At 39.9% G+C, this 21432-nt stretch overlaps 1 protein-coding gene across 2 annotated transcripts in view; it reads right to left on the bottom strand.

The window, feature by feature from the left end:
- LOC124142744 (U3 small nucleolar RNA-associated protein 6 homolog) overlaps positions 1–21432 on the bottom strand; it is a 174020-nt gene that overhangs the window by 145564 nt on the left and 7024 nt on the right. For both annotated transcript variants that reach the window (XM_048400765.1, XM_048400764.1), the window contains exons 7-14: positions 20661–20724; positions 19308–19426; positions 18498–18530; positions 17956–17985; positions 16598–16679; positions 15866–15950; positions 15033–15115; positions 13202–13255 (exon numbers count right to left, since the gene is read on the bottom strand). In XM_048400765.1, coding sequence (XP_048256722.1) covers positions 13202–13255; positions 15033–15115; positions 15866–15950; positions 16598–16679; positions 17956–17985; positions 18498–18530; positions 19308–19426; positions 20661–20724 — 550 coding nt within the window. The remainder of the gene's footprint in view (positions 1–13201; positions 13256–15032; positions 15116–15865; positions 15951–16597; positions 16680–17955; positions 17986–18497; positions 18531–19307; positions 19427–20660; positions 20725–21432) is intronic.

Here is a 21432-nt window from a genome sequence, read left to right as displayed (position 1 = left end):
GTTCTTTTATGGACAGATTTCTGGATTAACATATTGTTTCAATTTGGGAATGGACACAAAACAACAGACTCTTTCAAAAGCAAAAAGAAAAAGCTTTACACTTTTTGTAAGATTTTAAAAAAAGGTTTTTGATTCAGTAGATTGATCAATATTACTGAAAAAACTTATGTTCCATAAGTGAGTGAGTGAGTTTAAATCTAACGTCACATCGGCAATATTTCAGCCATATAGTGACGAGATCAATTTATACAAGCAATAATATATACATTTTGACTATATAAAAACCTGTCAACAAAGGACAGTAAAACAAACTAGACTATCACAGATATGAATATAAAACTAGCATTGAACTATAAAAAGATGTAACAATACACAATTAAGATATGATAAAAACGGGCTATTGATCGCCAACGACTGAAGATAGATCACCATACTGGTGACCATGGGGACTTTCAGTACCTTTGCTACCCGCATGGATCCCAGCAGGATTTATACCATATCTTCAGTCGCTGGCGATTGTGCACATTTTTAGCCAAAATTAAAAAGACAGATATACTAGGATTAAAAGACTAGGAGATATAAATATTCATTGAATGAAAAGGGACTTACAATATCCTCTCAGGGGGACTATAATTTTACACTACTTTAACCCCCCTCGAGGATACAGCCAATAACCAATCTCAGAAATATATTCCACCTAAATTTAAAAATAATTTTTGTACAAGACATCAACATAAAATCTTGGGAAGTGTCTTACAGTTATTATCATCCCTTTAAAGTGATATATCTAATAAAGTAAAACTACAAAGGTATCTCACAACCATTAAATTCAAATATAGGGGTCAGACAAGGATGCATCTTATCTCCCACACTTTTCAATATATTTGTCAATGACCTCCCTTCATACTTTAGTTTAGACAATTGTGTATTACTGAATAGTGACAATATTTGTCACTTGTTGTTTGCAGATTACTTAGTACTTTTCGCAAATTCACCTCAAAAGCAAAAACTACTTGACAATCTCAGTTCATTCTGCAAAAACAACAACATAGTTGTAGAACAAGTTATTTTATACAACAGTGAATTTGGGGCATTGATTCAATTCTAATTAAAGGCATTGATTCATTTATACCAGAAAAAACTTCAACTTCCATTTTGCAAATATATTTTTGGAGTCCGCAAAACTACTCATAATGGTAGCAAGTAGAGCAAAATTAGGGATGTATCCTCTATTATACACAGTAGTCAGAAAGGTGATAAACTTTGACCAGCATATGTACATATAAAACAATATAATACTCAAGGATGTTTCCAATGAAAGTAAAGCAATGGTAATGGTAAGGAAATGGACAGGTTGGACGTACCAACTCCACACTTTCCTGGATAAGTATAACATTAGCCAATCATCATTGACTTCAAAATCAATAATCAATACAATTCAATCCAAATTCAATACCCTCTTCCTAAACTCACTTCAGGATTAAGGGTGAAACGATACACCGATATTCCGATGCATCGCGATACTTGACCCACGATACGATATAGGATAAACGTAGGCCCATTTATCGATACGCCACGATACGGAACGCAAATCTCAAGTACAGTGTATCCTCGCTATTGTGCCTTTAAATAAACCGCTTACTTGGTTATAGTGCGCGGTAACGCATGGCTCCCAAAAACGTACTTACATTTTTAATAAGCTCAGGTTTTACACCGACAGATGTTTTTCCCGATCTCAAAAAAACATTATCAGCTGATCCCCGCAAGCACATAACAATGGAAATACCTGTCAGCAAATCCGAACTGAAGTACGCAATTCAATACCATTATCATACTATCTTGTTATTAAAATGTGTTCATTGTATATCTGGACTTGTGTTTGTAATATATTTTAATAGTTTTTTTCAAATTTCATTTTATATTGTCTTCATTTAATTACCGTATTCGACGTAATAAGCGCCCCGATCTAAGAAGCGCCCACGTTGAGATTTGCTGATATATTGGCTAGTGAACAATCCCAATTAGCACCCCTTCCGACCCCTATTCGCATATAATACGCACCGCTTCCTTCCCCTATTCGCGTATAATATGCACTCGTGTGTTATATGCACCCTTTATTATTGGCAATTAAATTCTGGAAACATGTATCTGTCGTACATAAACATTTCAGGCTGTCAGCATAAACCATGAAATTTAGCTTTCAACTCTGTTTTTTTCCACCAAAATAATATTCTAATAAGAGCCCCCTATTTCTAATTTTGAGAGCGCCCTGGGCGCCTATTACGTCGAATGCGGTATGTGAAATCGTGTGTGAAGAGATACAGCAACCACGATCAGATTACCGCTTTTGACGCATTGAAGCGAACTGTAGTTGCTAGAGAATGGATACATATATTAAAAATACCATACTTTGACTCGTTAAAAGTCATATTTATGGCAATTTGGCTAATATATGTCAACATAACGTTTTCGCAATCGAAATACATGTAGCACGGGAAGTCCCTAGGGTGACTGGTCAAACTGTTCCATGCGTAAAAACATTCTGCAACAGCAATCACCAGTACCAAAATGCTACACTTGTGGTTCTTATAATTTTAAATACATATATAGTAAAAGCTGCAACTAAGGTAACACGATATTGGAATATATTATTCCTGATAAAACAATAATTTCAGATACAATTTCTTCGACCATTGCATCAAAATTCTTTGACGTTGTATCACTGGTGGAGCACATTAATTATTTTCTGGTGTTTGAACTTTGAATTGTTTTTAAGGAAAGTTAGAGAAAGTTCCACTTTGAAGCTGAACAACTTCAGTAGTCTTGTTATTATGAAATAATTTTGACTGTTCCAAAATCATGAAAGGTTCAATCTTGACATGCTTTAAATCTTGTTTTTTTATCATTGCGTATCGAGATACGTATCGTATCGTGACCAGAATATCGAGATGCGTATCGTATCGTGACTTTCCTGTATCGTTGCAGCCCTATTCAGGATACATCAACTTCTAAAGGTATGAGAAAAAACAATAAAGACATACATCTTAGTAAAATATTATAAAAACTCGAACCCTATCTTAGCCACTGCCAACCTTGAAAATTTTGTTTATTTTACTAAACTATGTCTAAGTGACCACAAACTAAACATAGAATTAGGGAGACACTCCAGACCTCCTACTTTTTTCGAATTGTGCCATCATTGAAGATGAAAAACACTTTATATTACACTGTTCCAAACATAATTATCAAAAGACTTCTTCTATATAAAGATTGTATAATTTTAGGTCAATTGACGAAAATTGTTTATTCTTATACATTGTTACAAATAATGACATCAACACTACAAATATCTGTCACCATGTTTACAGTTTCAGACAATAATGTGCCAAATTACATTCCGACAGTCTCGCACTCCAACTCCGACACAACTAATTTGCAACAAATTTCCGAAATCACTCATTAATCAGTCTCGATAATCCGATCATGAACATTGATAGAACTTAATTTCATTTATCCCACATACTCGACATCATATGCAACCAACCATGTCGTATCAACGGGACTTGACTATGCGTTTGTATGTATGCATGTACATATCTTATGTTTTGTTTCTTTTGCTTCTTCTGTAAATCTACTCTAAATGTTACATGAATGTTTCTGTCAATGGATTGTGCAATATCTATGGTTCTAGATGGGCTACTTCTGCCTGTGTATGGTGACAGTGGTCCCTAAGTGGTTGTGGTCTCAGCTGCATTAGCAGGCAGTGGGAGAGCAGTAGCCTTGCTGGCTGTCTACATCCACTGGGATACCTCCATTGGAGATCCAGGTCCCTGGGAGTGAAATATGTGTCATTACCCACATGGAATTGCCCTCCTAATGGAGATAATAACTCGGCCAAATTAACACGCAACGCACATCTTTCAACTTGACACGTCTCCTTCACAATATTCTACATAAAAACACACTAACATCTTCTGAAAAATGTCGGAAATTTCTATTTCATCTCTCTCACGTTTTTTTAAATCTTGCTGATGGAGAGATCAAATTCCACCTTTTATTAGAGGAATGTTGATTGTTCTAATGATCATTAACAGAATAGTCTCAACCACTAAACCATCAGATGAGACTGGACACTGCCATACAGCAGACTCCATCCTTGCCCATCACTGACAGAGACTTGCTCACTTTACATCAACTTGTGATAGTTTCATTGATTGCTCTGCCACATTAGGAAAACACACACAATAAAAACAGCATTAAACAAACTGCTCTTGCTGAGAAGCAAATGATAATGCCTCGCTCCATCATGTCCGGGTGGCCTGCTTGCCTTCCCAGCCGGGACCCGACCTGTAGATCCACAGTGGCTTGCCAATCAACGCGGTAACGAGGGATGCATTAAATGGCAGGCAGACACGTCTCAGCTCCACAGGAAGCACATGCTAATAATCCAATTATTCGACAAATCAAGATTGTCCTGCATCTTATGGATGAATGCCTGCGATTTGGGCTCAAAAGGTTTGTCAAATTGAACCAACGGCTCATATAAGGCAATCTGATCAGCTATTTGAAGGCATGCAGTGAATCCTGATGCAGGAAATTGGCAAAAACGGGGAGACAGGAGAAGTTAACATGGTGGACAGATCGGAAATAGAGAGGCCAATAGTTTAGGAGCAGTAGTCTGGGTGTCTCACAGGTTAATAATCTATAATAGAATCATTCAAACAGGAACAGGTTATGAAGCAAGTGCCGATCAATCTGTCCATGGTTCCAACACACCAGCAGCTTTGGTGTGAACTGTCAACATGGGTTTTCTTCCTCACAGCGTCCGGCATGGAGCTCCACACTCCAATTAGGAAGGGCCGTCACCACACTGAACCCTTGGCTTGTGATAACCATAAACCTGGAGGAAAAACCCCACAAATCCCCACAAATGTGTTCTCAACTGGTTTTGTTGGTCCAATTTGCTGGAGCCTGGGAAATTAATTGGGTGGACGAGGGCCTGAACTGCGTACTCAAGTTATCAACTGAAAACTTGTCAGTTCCATTTTTCTGTTAGTTATGTGATCCACTTGTCATTTAAATATGGCTGTCTATGAAAGGTTCTTCCTCCAGTTGTGTGAGAGACCCAGCTGGCTTCAACAGTAGAGAAATTGTGTCTGGCCCTTCTCACAAGCAAGACCAGCTCACAAAGTTTAATAAATAAGCTTAAACAAAATGTTCAAAGCAAGATATAAATTAGCTAGAAAACAAGGTCCAATGCCGCTGTCAACAAAATTCCAGCAACCAGTAATCAGGCTGGACCAGACAAACCAGGTTTGATCCTGGTCATCTGGGTTGGATAATACACTACCAGACAACTGAGACTTGCTGTTTCCTAAGGGTTATCAAACTCTGAATTATTCCAACTGAACAGCCATTGTGGCCACCCAATCACCTCCTTATCAACCCTTACAGCAACAAGGGATAACCTGTTAGGGAAGTCAAATTTCGGATCAGGAGTTACATAATAGGTAATTGATATGGCGCATATTTCCACACCATTCAGGGACATGCGCAAAGCGTTATTATTACCCTGGTCACAGGATCAGTGAGCACTCAACAATCATTCTTAGCTCCCTGGGGAGTATACAACCCAAGCTGCCTGTTAGGTGCTGGAAGGTTAACAACCACATTGCCATCTCATCCTACCTGGTACCCATTCACTGCTGGATGAACAGAGGCACATTTCGAACAAAGTCACTTTCCCAAGGAGATGCCACATGTGTTACATGTGCTTCGTGGGTGAGAAGGGTTTAGTCAGCCTGAAGGTGTGTCAGAGACTGAGTGACTTGGGTTAAACACCACCTATTGCAATATCAGTAATATCTGACTAGGGTACGCCATAAATAAGCATCACATATTGTACCCGTTTTTGGAATCAAACTCAAGCTGTCAGTGTGATGAACGTAAACTTAACCACAACGCTACCCTACCGACCCTGAAGCTGTATAATGGCAGGCACTAAATGAGTGAGTGAGTGAGTGAGTGAGTGAGTGAGTGAGTGAGTGAGTGAGTGAGTGAGTGTGTGAGTGAGTGAGTGAGTGAGTGAGTGAGTGAGTGAGTGAGTGAGTGAGCGAGCGAGCGAGCGAGCGAGGTTTTACGCCGCTATTAACAATATTCCTGTTATATCACGGCAGGAGGACACCAGAAATGGGCTTCACACATTGTACCCATGTCGGGAATCAAACCCGGGTCTTCGGCGTCATGAGCGAACACTTTAACCACTAGGCTACCCCACCATCCCCGGGCACTAAGTGAAGAGACTGCACACAAACAGTACCATGTGAGGGTTTGAACCTAGTGTTGTGAGATGATTGAACACTTCTACCACTTCACCATCAGGTGGTAAACATAAAGGTCATGCAACATAACCCAGACCTCCTTAGTCAAACTACATCATAAGGTGACTTATATTTTCTGAACTTCTAAGCAATTCACTGTTCTGTTTAATTTACCAAGGTTAAACGAAACTCATTGATGTCCTCCTGAAGTGACATTGAAATATTTGTATACAAATAGTTTATTTAAAATATATTAAACTTTTCATCTTTTCATTTACCTTGAAATGAAATACTGTCAGGACGACTGTCTTGCCTATTAGTGTCAAAAAAATATTCCAAACTCCCAACTGATTTGACATTCTCTACTTGATGGCAACAGAATACAGAAAAATCTCTCACCCCAGGTGCTAACTAAATGTCAAATCTAGAAATATAATTTTCTCAAAATAGTTGTTTTAAGATTCTCCTCTCTGCTCCAATGACACAAAGAACATCCATCACTGAATGAATCGATGCTGGTCACTAATTACAGGGGGACTTCAGATGCAGTCACAGTGGAGTCGTCACCAGCAAAACACCAGCTGACTAATGACAAGAGCTTCCTTGGCAGCTAATGAGGCAAATCAATGTTAAATAGTTTTTTAGCGTCTTCCTGCTTGTGTGGAACACCTGTAGGGCAGTCAATCAGCCACAACTAATACAGTGTCGCCACCTACTGGCTGGACAATGCCTTATCAAACACTCAGCATGCATGAACACTTTGGCGTTCAAACGACACAAGCTGAATGGTAATGTGTTAGAAAAATATTGTTCCTGCAAGGAACACACATAGCAAATGGGTGGTAATTGGTGTGTGATCACATGATGGCATGGTCGAGTCTCCTGCAAACAGCTTCCATTAGTCGTAGGTACATGATCTATGATTTCGCTGATTGGGAACCACCACAATAATCCCCATAGACTTAATTAGATGACATTCCCCACACATTTCTTATATACTTGTCTCCTAGGACAGAAATAGACTAAAATAGTAACCAAAATTATAAAATATAAAAAATGTATAAAAAGTTTCCGATAAGGAATTTATGAAAGTCAGGCGAAATTATGTTTTTATTAAACAGCTTTACAGCTGTTGTTCAGTCTATGATGTCCACTGGGACAGCCATTAGTCTCTTCATGGCCACCGGTCAGTATTGACTCAAAGCTGATTGGTATTAAAGTCTACAGGAACAAAGGTCCTGTGTTTGCCCTGGCACGAGGAACTGGCAGATCTATACGCCAGCGTCCTGGGGACACGGGGAATTAGTTTCACATCAAGCCCACAACGAGTGCAGGTAATCGGGGATGTAACCGAAGCAATGGCGAGGAAAACTGAGCATTACAAGAGAAAGCAATAGCCCGGAGTCGGTGTGATCGGTGTAATTCATTGCCATGTTTTCCCTGCACGGTGTGAACGAACACAAATAATGCACATGGATGGTGGGATGTTGACAAGGAGAAATTGATTGTCAGCATAAACACGAGATTATATCATGTTATGCTACTGACTGCCACACCGAACCACAGGTACAACAGCCACAGAGAACTATTCATCAGCATTAGGAGCAGGTTTTCTCAATGTGTCTACCGAGATGAAAATCAGCCCAATACATTAGTCCGCATGGTCCAGCAGCGATGATGCTAATGACGCATGTTAAATCAAACATCAGTCAACACTGATCGCAGAAGTCAATTTTGTATTTGGCTTACATAATTTGTACATTCCTAGTTAAAATTACAGTTTATACATTTGTTCAACTTTACTTTACGCCGCTTTTAGCAATATTCCAGCATCACGGGGGACACCAGAAATGGGCTTCACACATTGTACCATGTCGGGAATCAAACCCGGGCCATCGGCGTGACGAGCGAATGCTTTAACAACTATTAACTACATGTATTAGCAACAGAGAATTAAATTAAATTCAGAATTTGTAAAGCGCATTTTCCAATTAACAACTGCTCAAATGCGCTCAGACCATGATTAATCTAGACAAAGGCCCTCTTGAAGAGACAGGTCTTTATAATTTGTCAGATTTTCAGGTACTCAGATTTCATGGGCAGATTGTTCAATAATAATAATAATAATAATAATAATAATAATAATAATAATAATCCACATCACTGAGTGACATGCTCAATGCGCAAATAGCAATGGTCCATGGTTCATGTCACAGGATCCAAAAATATTTCTCACATTTTAATATAACAATTTATGTAACATCATCACACATTTTGAATACACAGGTGTTTTGTTTATTTATCGTTGCGAAAGATTATTCTTTCAATTTGTTTATAATCTTAAAGTTAATTTATTTGTGTAGATTAGTAGATTTAAATGTCACTGGACATAACGAGGAGCCTCCCCCCAAGTTAGTTTCTGCACAGACTTTGCTGGCTGTCAAACACACTTACAGAGTCTGTGTCTATGTCTGGACATCCCGAAGGCCAAAAATCTGCAGTGCAATTTCTAAGAAGGAGTTGGATGGAATATCTGACTCAACAAGCAATAATGAACATTGAATTATGCAATTTGAAATATTGAGTATTATCATGACAATGAATTTAAGGGTAAGTGAAGGGTAAATGTACAGTGCTGGGTCAGTGTATATAAAACATTGGGTATCAAATAACAAGCCATAAATGTCAAAAACAATAAACGTTTGCAGCTTTTTTTTCTGTAACCTTTTTTTTCTGGTCACCAGTTAAACACATTGTCTCCAAGCAGAAGAAAAAAACACTGTTTCTCATATTTTGTTCCAGCTTAAGTATTCTATGTCAATCTAGGTTCAGCAGAATTGTAGGCCCTTCTCTTAATCTTTTGCAGATGCAGGGCGAAGAACAACGCAGTAACATTAACACATTTAAATAAACTGGATAAATCAATGCTCCTACAGCAACAACTACACCTACATCGCTGTGATGCAGTGCTGTAGCAGTCAACACACCATGCAACCTATGATTGTTGTGTTTAGCAGCATGTCACACCTGCAATTAGCACCTGTTGTTGTGGGAAGAAGATGTAAGTCACACAACAGTAGGTGCACACGTTCAGACTGCACAGCAGGTGTGTCTCTTTAGATGAACTAATTACTCTTCACCAGAGCAGCAGAACGAGCTAACGACCAAGAAAACAATACTGTGAGTTTATACCCTGAGGCTACGAATAATATATGCATTCCACACAATAACTCTGGGAGATAAACAATATTTCAATTTCATTCCAATCAATGGGGATAAAACAATATATAGAAAGTTTTCTGATCTTACTATGAGACGGCCGCTAAACAGACAATACACATTCAATTCACCCTCATTTTTCTGATTGATACTGATAATTGAATGTTATACCCGATAACTGAATTTTTTAACTGATGATTGAATGTCATACTTGATAATTGAATGTTATGCCTGATACTTTAATGTCATACTTGATAACAGAATGTCATACCTGATAACTGACTGTTTCACGTCAGTTGTTTCTTGACATTTAATTTTATTGACATCAATCAGTGTTCAAAATTAACAATGAAAGTGAAAGAGTTCTGCCACACTCCTAATGTTCCAGGTGAAACATTTTGTGTCCTCAGATGAAACTGCCTAGGACTAAATATGCCAAAAGAATTCTAATTTCTAACACTGTTAATTCTTCAGAATTAGGCATAATTGGATGACCTTATTAACGTTTAAGAAGTGTAAAAGAAGCAGAGTTGTATTTAGAAGAAAAATAAAATCATATACTACTCAAAAGAAGGTAAGGAACACAAATGTTTTCCATATGACTATAGTTATTGGCCATTACATATTAACTGTAGTGATAAGAAAAAGACAGGTGTTCTTAAACTTATTTTGAGTAGTATACAGGGATGTGAGTAGGTTTTCACATAAAAAAAAAGAGAAAAAGTATTGGGGTGTGTGGGAGCATGCCCCCCCCCCCCCCCCCCAAGAAATATTTTATACATTTGATTGCATTTTAAGCAATTTCGTGCAGTTTGGAAAACATTCACACCAAGAAATGTAATAAGTCAATGGCAAAAGTAAATAAGTCAAATAACCAAAGATGGTGGATGCAGTAATATTTCGAAGTTAAATCAGTACTTTCAAAAAATCGGGCATAGCTTCCTCACACCCGGCGGGTCTGGGAGCAATACTGCCACATACTTCACCCCCCATCCCCCAGACACAAGGACAACTGTCACAAGCGTGCAATGTCTGACCCTTTCCCCATGTTGAAGCATATTAAAAAACTTACCTTGTACTTACTTACCTTTTGTTGAAAAAAAAGAAAATCCATTGCAAACGTAAGACATTAATACAACATATATCCCCGTGTTATGGGTTTTCAGACACTGAAGAAACATTCATAGTTTTCTCGCAAATCACATGAACAACTGTATAACATCTCATTCGCGTATAGGCTAAAAGACAACTTTATCTTAAAAACAAGCCATCATCTGAGTATTTACAATTTCTGTGTTACGCCACACCCCATGTTATAGTGCAAGTATTTGTGATAGAAAACGTATGATGCTGAAAGCTCTGATAAAAAAACCAGGACAATCCGCGAGAGTTGTCCGGTTTTCGATCACATTTTTTTGAGTGTTTTTTAAATATATTTTTTACGTGGAAGATGATTTTTTTCCGAGGACTAGTGTTTTAAAAACGTGATTTTCCGTGTTTCAGCGGAGATTTCACATCCCTGAATAATTTAATCATGAAAGTGAGACAACATGTTACAATGAGACAAAGTGAGGGGTACAGTGATGGGCTTCACACATTGTACCCACGTGGGGAATCGAACGCGGATCTTGGGCGTGACGAGCAAATGCTTTAACCACTAGGCTACCCGACCGCCACTCATTTCAATGGGTTTGCACAGGCAACAAATCAACAACACATGCTATGCACCTGTAGATATGACAGGTAAGTTTGTAGGATTCTAAAGAAAGAATCTTTGCATTTAACATTCATGTAGCAGTCAATGCAATGTTGAACTAAGCACTAAAGCCTCTCACTCTTCATTGGTCCTGCTCTCAGCGATATCGCAGTATCCTCAACCAAGCCATTACATGAACATGAATTGGAAATGTTTAATTCCCATTGGGGAATTTTTCCTGACATTTGCTGCCGACTTGGGTCAGAATTTTGGCTCCTGAGCAGGTCTAGATACATCCATGTATGAATATGCATCAAGTATCAAAACAAATTCTCCATTAGCTGGTTCCACTTCTGCCAAAATGTTTCAAATACCAGATCCTTTAATCTTTTTGATACTGAGATTAGTCTTCGACTGACAATGAAAATCTGTTAATTTTAAATGTGCATATATCTCTTGCTTGTAAGGATTAAGTTATTTTTCATACAGTCTTAATTAAGTCTTGAGTCATTACATCTGTTTGAAGATTTTATTGGCAGTAAATATTCTTGCAAGTTTAACATAATTTGAAAATGCCGTAAACAAAATTGGTTGGACAATACAGATATTAGTTTTTTGTTTGTCTTTCTATAGCTGCACTCAGAAATATTTCAGCTGCACAAACTCTTCAGGATTTATTGCAATTTACTTTAATCATTGACAATGCAATTTTGTTCAGGAAATAAAGAGTATCATTTAATCAATAAATCATGAAACCATGAAAACTTGTCATATGAACCTGTGGCGGTCCCCTGACTCTCCATAAGTACAGTCAATGACAGATCTCTGTAGCACTGGGGATGTAAAACATCTCATTATTTTCTTTCTAAAATATCCAGCACATCTCTCACATGTCCTGCAAACTCATTCTGCTGGTCACAGGACCTCAACAATGCAGGGGAGATAACTCCAGCAACTTTACTTACTTTGTTCAACATTGTTTGAAGTAACATAAAATCCTGTTGTGAGCTATCAATAGTTATCATCATGTCAGTTCAATCTCAAACTGGCAATAATTCACACATTGTTTTAAAAAACCCAGCAAGCAAAATCCTTATATATTACATAAATTTCTTCTAAAATGAAAACAGGAATTTGTGTTGATCACTGATAAAGAGACTGTGACGGCTTCATACAATGCAATACATTTGCAGATATTGATATTCTTGTCTGGTCTGACAGATCTTCCCAGTTAAAAGGGAGCATATTTGGCCAGCACTGATCAGCCAGCCTAGACCAACACTGGGTCACACAGTCATCAGACATGAACCGTATGGTCAAAGAGTGTCTGAAGTTTCCTGTCTGCAAGTCATGTCAATGTAACTCCAGTACAGAGTGTGAGGGTATCTGCAGATCAACATCCCGCACACATGTAGACACCACTGTGTGTATGTGAGTGAGTGAGTGAATGTTGTTTTATCCAGCTGCAGACAGTGAACGCACATGAACCTACATCTATGATGCATTAATGATGACACTATGCGATTGGCTGCCTCGTGTTATCTCTTCAGTTGTGTCATAGCAGCCTATAATATACCACTCAACTCTTGATAAGGATAATCTGTGTGCCCAGTTTGAGAGAGTTGTCATACAAATAGTATCTCATATTGCAGTGGAACTGAGTCATGTTCGGCTTCATTTCAAGTTAAATAAACGAAAGTACATATTATTATGTTCACTATTTTTGTAACAGGATAAAAATTCCAGTACCCCTATCAATTGTTGAGTGGTATAATTGAGCCTGGCAAATCGGTTGGCAGTACGATGTTGACCGTGCATGATGTCAACCAGGTCACGCAGCGTAACACCTGATCTTGATTTGTCCCTACTGGACCATCCTTGGCACTGGGGATCTAGTCTGCCCCGGAATCTCCACAGGAACATTCTGTATGTATTATTATTATCATAGGAAACAAACGTGACTTACTTGTGTTGATTTTCCTGACTGCTTCTTGGAAGGTCATGAAACACATCTCCTCTCCTGCACAGAAACCACACAACATCTGTGAGTACACAGATAGTGAAAGTATAACTGTTCATGGATCCTGATAACAGTGGATGACACAACTGCAGAATCTCTCAAATCCACATAGAAGTCTATATATATTGTAAACACTGTTAATTTCTTTGGGGGGCATTTAGAAGTTGGAGTACTAAGTAAGGATAAGGTTTAAGGATGAACAACTTCTTTATTACAATTAGGAGCGACGTTTTGGTGTAGGTTCTAAAACTGTTATCAAGCAAGTGATGTACAGAGTATGGTTGACAAGAATATATACAGGATAGGCGGCAGTGTTTATACAGTACAGTAAATATCAGATGTAGCTACACTGGAGTGAAGAAGCCTGTTATGTACACATAAAAACCAGTACTTTGTCAGTGAGTAGATATTGTTAAGGCTGTTAATGCTAATATCAGTGCTAAGATGGATGACTTTGTCATATTTCATGTCACACTTCCTGACTGAAGGACATCAAAGTGGTGCTCCATGATGAGAAGTTTCTTCATGTAGTGCGGACATATTCTCTATTTCACAAGTGCTGGCTAAAGACTCAGCAGTGTTGCTCGTTTGGCTCATGGAATCAGCATTCTGTAAAACATCTCTGTGTTCTGTGTGCACGAGCACTGTTGTGGCATCTCAGAATTGTCCCTACACTCAGCCATGAATCAATGCATCAAAAATGACTAACGTAATCGACGTAATAAGCACCCAGGGGGGCTCTTATCAGAATATTATTTTGGTGAAAAAACAGAGTTGAAAGATAAATTTCGTGGTTTATGCTGACAGCCTGAAATGTGTATATACGACAGATATATTTTGCCAGAATTTAATTGCCCATAATTAAGGGTGCATATAACACACGAGTGCGTATTATACGCGAATAAATAATTCTTGTGTACATTGGTCAATCGAAAGGGGTGCTAATTGGGATTGTTCACTAGCCAATACATCAGCAAATATCGCCGTGGGCGCTTATTAGAGCGGGGCGCTTATTACGTCAAATACGGTACACTACGTTTCTCCATCACGCGTGAATACACAGTTTGCTCTTGCTGTGTACATGGTGTGAGTGAGTATGGTTTTACACCGCTTTTAGCAATATTCCTGCAATATCACGACGAGGGACACCAGAAATGGGCTACACACATTGTACCCATGTTTGGAATGGAACCCGGGAGTTCGACGTGATGGGCAAACGATTTAACCACTAGGCTACCCGACCGCCTCCTTGCTGTGTAGAAATTATGTGTGTCTAATTTTGATCATGGCAGTCCAATCAGACAACACCGGTCCTGACATTGAAACAGTGTGTTAAGTAGATGACAGTATGGCTATTGCGGGGTACACAAGATACATTGCCGATGTAATCTGAGTGTATCTGTGATACGATACATGATATACTGAGATACCATGCCACAGTTCAACATGAATACCCCACTCAGACACAGTATACTGACTCCCAGCCGACTAGCCCTTGTTTTATCACCTTAATGCTGAGCACCAGACAGAATAATGCCAAGTACCATCTTTTGGTATGACATGGCCAGGGATTGAACCCTTGGCCTTCTTTCATTTCCAATTTTAGACTGTTAAAAATATATCAGAAAAGTAATTTCAATTTTATTTCAAATTTGCTATTTTACATTTTTCTGTACCATCCACCCCCCAATTATATTAATCTCCTAAAGCTAGGACAGTGATGCATTAAGATATGTACTGCGGTCCCCCTGTAGACAATGACTGTACAGCTACTTACCAACAGCCTTGTCATGAGCCTGCAGATGTCTCCGAGCCAGGGCGTTCCATGTGACAGCGTGTTGGGGGTACAGCTCCTTCAGACTGGGGACATCGTCAACATAGACATTAGCTACACTATGGTGAGTGTGTGAGTTGAGGTCAAACATAGACTAAGTCAATGGGTGTTGTTTAACGCTGAAGTCAGCAACATTTCAGTTATATCTCGGTGGCCTGTAGATAGTCATGTCTTGTCCATACAAACCAGTGGTTAATATTATGAGCAACGGCCCATGCCTTCAAAGGCAACACCACTCTCCACATTTGTTGCCCCTTACAACAAGTATTATAAGGGGTACTTCAGTCACAGGGCACAGGTGTGGTGCAGGCAAACCAAGGATCATAATTAGGGTGAATCTGGGATTCAAACCCATGACAAGCGTATCCAGGTATGTCTAAGGGACATAACTGCACCCAAAGTATTGGTCATTTGCTGCTTAATGCTGAACTCAGCAAAAATCGACCTAAAGTGGCCTGCAGATGATCCCGAACCAGACAGTCCAGTGATTGATATTATGATCAACAATCCAAGCTGTCAGGGTACAAAGACCACAGTCCACCAGGTCACTGAGCCTGACCACCTGAACCAGTATGTCGCCTCTTACATGAATCACAGGTTGCTGAGGACCAAACCGGACACAGATATTGTGGTGTCTCATACCACTAGGCCACCTGTACTCCAAACGATGTGAAGGAGTGATGCTGGGTGTCAACTGGAAGAAAAGGATGTTAACTGTATGGCACTGTGGCTGTGCATGACTACAGAATACGAAGAGGACACTGGAGGAGACTTACTCTTTGTACATGGTGCTGAGTTTAGGGGCTGTGAAGGGGAACTGCTGACACACAGCAATCAGAGCCAGAGCCAGATCAACATCTCCTGCAACAGACAGTGAGTGAGTGAGTGAGTGAGTGAGTGAGTGAGTGAGTGAGTGAGTGAGTGAGTGAGTGAGTGAGTGAGTGAGTGAGTGAGTGAGTGAGTGAGTGAGTGAGTGAGTGAGTGAGTGAGTGAGTGAGAGTGAGTGAAACTATAAAACTAAAAAAGTCCAGTTTCAATCCACGCCAAATTTGGCGAGAATTTCTCAGACAATGTTTGGCGTTGCGTGGCGTGGCGTGGCGTGGCGTGGCGTGGCGTGGCGTGGCGTGGCGTGGCGTGGCGTGGAGTAGAGTGAATTGAGGGATTGAGTATGATTTGTAAATACTTCTCCAGAATGTCCATTTCATGGATCCTTGACCCAGGTCTCCAAGACGACAACCTATCAGACAAAGGCACAAGGGTCATGACAAAAGGCTCAGGTGACTATCCTGTTTCCTGCATCTGTGATTATGAGTGAGTGAGTATGGTTTTATGCCGCTTTTCCAGCAATACCAGGGCGGGGGACACCAGAAATGGGCTTCACACATTGTACCCATGTTGCGAATCGAACCTGGGGAGCAAACGCTTTAACCACGAGGCTACCTGACAGGCCGCTCTGATTATGAGAACCCATCTGTGTACTGATGGAACTATTTTCTTTCTAAACTGACCTGGAAACTGTTCAACCGCCTTCTTGTACACAATCTGTGCCACCGTCCCGGACAACACCGCTTCCTGCTCCACATCAGCAAACTGTGCAACAACAGCAACAACACTCATCAGGTGGTCTACACAATATGAGACTACACAACACTGTACAGCACTGTACAACACTGGATGGGACTCAAACCAAATCTGTACTTTACTAAGAGAGCTTTATTCCAAATATATCATTTGTTACAATTGACCACTTTCTAAATGGCATTGTGTATTCAAAGCTTTCGGCCATGACAGCAGTGCCAATTTACACTTATCAGAGGGGTACACAAAGTATGTGATCTAGACTGCCAGCTGTCAGACTTTCATTTTGTGGAAGCCTCAGTGGCTGAGTGGGTTTGATCGCTGACTTTATGTGCTGGCGATTAGGTGCCTGACTCTGGGAATGTGGGTTCGAATCCCGGATGGGACTCTACCCCAAAGAGTACTAGTATCTGTACTAGAAAGTGTTATCCCAAATATAACATTTGTTATACAACACTGTATAACACTATATAACCATGCATAAGACAACATAACATTGTATAACCCTGTATAATACTGCATAACACCAAATAATTTAGTTTACACAATATATGGCTTTTCAGTTGAACGAGAGGCCGGTCACCTGAACGTGAAATTGACTTTCATAAGTGTATGAATGACACAATTTGATGTTCACACGTTTTTGACGAGACCGTGTTCTTGAAATGATGTAAACACTGAAGGACTACTTCCACATTCCCTTAAAATCATAAGAATTTACTTTCACTTTGTGCGAGTTCATTGGAGTATGAACCTTCATAGAGTGAGGGCCAAACATAAAGCTCCGGCGGTCACACAGTTTTGCCCTCACTCTATGAAGGTTCATACTCCAATGAACTCACACAAAGTGAAAGTCAATTCTTAAACAAGAGTTTGCCACAAACTTGGCTATATCCCCCACCCCTGTGGCAGAATTTATGACATGATTAAATCTAAACAAACCCTAACCTTTTTTAACCGAGGTGGAACTTGTCATGGAAATTGTAAAAAGAGAAGAGTTTGGAACCTAAGTCCATCTTGTTGCCATGGAAACATAAAAAATAACAGTTTCTAATATTTCTAAATAGCAAAAGGCACCAGTTCAGCATGTACTTGACAGACCTGCAAAGTTTCATAAAAATATATTGAACGGTTTCTGAGTAATGCTCCGGAAACGAAATGTGACGAAACGAAACGGACGGAGCCCAATTCTATATACCCCGCCAACTTTGTTGGGCAGGGGATAATGACACTACATAAGACTACATGACACTGTGTAACACTGAATAACAAAGGGGAAACAACTCACCTCTTCCAGCAGTTCTCGTCTTTTCCTCAACTAAAACAAAAACAAGTTGTTAAGTATTATCCATGTTGTAAAGTGTCTATTGTCAGTATCTGACATAAACAACCATGACACATTGCAGCTGACATGAATAGAGACCAAAAATGATGGAGTGAAAACTAAATTGTCACATCGGCAATAGCTCTGCCACATAGTGACTAGTCTCAGGTAATGGGTGGGTGAGGTGAGGTGAGGTGAAAATGGGTTTAACGTCACGTCCAAGATTATTGCACCCAGCATACTGACTCTGAGCCGACCACCCTCTTAATACCGAGTGCCAGACAGGGTAACAAGAAGTAACATCTTTTAACGTCTTTTGGAATGACGGGCTGGGGATCGAATCCCGGACCTTTTGCTCTCCGGGCGGAAGCTCTACCACTAGGCCATGGGGGCGGTCTCAGGTAATGGAGATTCCTGTTACCATGGTAATGAAGGGCCAGTTTATATTAAATCTTATTCTATCGTCATTACTGATGTTTTTGTACATTGCTTTCTCAGCTACATACCTTCTCTGCATATAGTAGCTCTAGCCTGTAGTACTGAAACAGAGGGAATAGGAGATTACAGCATGTCAGTGCTTGTTTGTTCGTTGTTAAACGCAGCACTCGGCAATATTCCAGCTATATGATGGCGGACTGTAATCGAGTCTGGACCAGACAATCCAGTGATTGACATCATGAGCATCGACCCACGCAATTTGGATACACGATGACATGCCTCAACCAAGTCAGCGAGCCTGACCATCTGATCCCGTTAGTTGCCTCTTAAGACAACATGGTGCCTTTTACAGCAAGCATGGGTTGCTGAAGGCCTATTCTACCCGGATCTTCACGGGTCGAGTGAGTTGGTTTAACTCTGAACAGTGTTTCAGTGACATCATTTGATGTCTTAATTTGGGCTGACCTCAAAATGAAACCCATAACATGGACATGATACTGGTATGGTGGTCAGAATATATTTCCAGTTTGCTTTTCAAGACATGCCATTCATACTCAGAAAGGAGCCAACATATTTTGGTGAAACAACAACATTATTTTTATAACATCCAGCAGTGAAATGTTATAATTGTATAATCTGAAAACTAATATTATTCCAGCTTTTCAGGAAACAGATTATTTTCAAGAAAGTCCTGAGCCCCGCAACCCCTTCAATACAATTGACCCGGAAGTGTCAAGTAGAGGCCGGAGTATCAACAAACTAAAGACAAGATGGCCGATCTACTTCTTGATCAGAGTTGTAGCAACATTTCGGTGTAGATTGTCATTATCATGGCAAGTTTTGTTGTGTTTGTTGTTTAACGCAGCACTCAGCTCTACCTCTATCCACAGCTGCTTGGAGGTGTCATTGAACCTCAGGCCCCTCTGCAGCAAAGTGCGAGCGTTCTCCGGGTTGATGTTGGCCTCAAACTCCCACTTGGCGGCCATGACCCACAGATCTGATACCGATACAACACAAGATGCAATGCAGACTCTCACTACACACAGACAAGATAAAGGCAGTTCTCACACACTGTCATACATATTTTCAAAACAAATACCTTTCAATTTTACACAAAAGTGAAACAAAACACTTCCATATACTTGTTTTTATCGAACGTTAACCACATTTACGCCTATATGTTAATCAGCATCTTCCCAAGGCAAAGGAGTTAACTGATTCCAAAAGTCCAGTTTCCACCCTTGCCGAATTAGGCTGGAATGTATTGGCTTGATCATAGCACAACCAGTGGCTATTTCGAGTTTCTATAAATCTTGAAATTAATGCGAGCGTGAATTAATTGCGAAAAATGCGAGTGGTCTTTGTTCACATTAAATGAAACTTCGCATTTATGTACTGGGTATCCAAAATGAATATCAACATTGAGACGGCATCACTGCACGGAAATATCAACTGGATAGCAGAAATACCAACTTGACTATATACACAAACACGGTTTATTGAGCAGCAGTTGTAACAAGTACATGACAATGTCAATTAAAGAATAGGAATTACACAATAGGCATCCAGTGAGTTATCACTGCTGGGGTCAAGAGTTGATTTTGCATTGATTTTGAGTCACATTTTATTTTTGCGGTAGCAGTCATATTAATTTGGAGACATTAATTTCAAGATTTACAGTATGTCCTTTCTATGCCCTTCCTATCGACCAATCAGATTCCACCTCTTGTATCACTTCCATTTGCTTCAAACACAAGGGAGGCACCCAGGCAAGACGATCTCATCAATGATCAATATCTGTATAGTAATAAAACAGGTCTTACCTAACAAAGTGCATCAAATCATGTGAGCACCTTGATAAAAAAAATATGAAAAGATTTGGAAAATATCGGTCAATGCCCAGTGGATGGAACACATCCTTGCAAATCTTGTTGTCACCCAAAATCTGGATGTTGAAATCCATGTGGTTTAAGAACCGGATGTCGATTTCATAATGCAATTCTGATTGGACGATACATAGACTTGTTAGTCCAGCCAAACTATAACTCCATAATTCCAGCCTAGTTCAACAAGGGTGGGAACTGGACTTTTACAGTCATTAACTCCCTTGCCTCAGGAAGATGGTTAATCAATAACCTTTCTGGTTTTTTAGAAAACCTGCAGTTGTTGATAACATTTTTAGCTCAGCTCCTGAGATTACACGTATACCACCCATTTGGTGTGAAGCTCACCTGGTTTCTTGTTGTGGACTTGGAGCATGCGGGTATACAAGCGGCTCACATATGACCTCTCATTCTGAAAACAACAGAAATATGTATCACCAGTCCTGTAAGAGACCCTGCCTTGTTGCTGGCTGCTGTCACTTAACAAACACAGCAGGAGTAGCAGCCATAGTGAAGGAGAGAGAGTTGGGTTTACTGCCGCTTAGAACAGTATTTCAGACTAGAACAGCTCGAAAGTGACGCAGGTCTCAGATGTTTACCACTTTGGAAAAACCCATGTGCATGGGTATGGTGCTGACAAAACTTAAAACATAATCAAGGCAAACAAGGGTCTGAACCCACAACTATTGGCTTTTGGCATCCCCAAGGGACGCAACTCTGCACAGCTAAATGAAGGGCTTCAGACAACTGGGCCACCCTTGCCTCCTCTTAGCTGTTGGACTGGCAGTAGTGGGTGAGTCCAGTAGGAGCATTGTGTCCCCTTTATAATCACAGTCAACAAGGTCAATACCAGACATACCAGTGGTTGACAGCATGAGCAACAAACCATGTCATCTCGGGCCAGGTCGCATGTGCTTAATCTTGTTGACTCTTACAAGCAGGGTAGCTGTGGACCTACTCTGACCTGCAACCTCAGCAAGTATATCTCTGCAACACTGCAACACAGTGTATGACGTCATGCATACTTGCTACATTTCATGGGAAGAGATTTCAAGATATGTACAGCCACCAGTTCTCTAATTTACAGCCTTGTGTTTCTCTAAAGACTAGTACTCTTGTC

This window comes from Haliotis rufescens, unplaced genomic scaffold (assembly GCF_023055435.1).
Source record: "Haliotis rufescens isolate VD_foot unplaced genomic scaffold, xgHalRufe1.0.p SCAF_20, whole genome shotgun sequence".
NCBI lineage: Eukaryota > Metazoa > Mollusca > Gastropoda > Lepetellida > Haliotidae > Haliotis > Haliotis rufescens.
The sequence above is the reverse complement of the archived record's forward strand: the minus strand, read 5'-3'. Positions and strand labels throughout refer to the sequence as shown.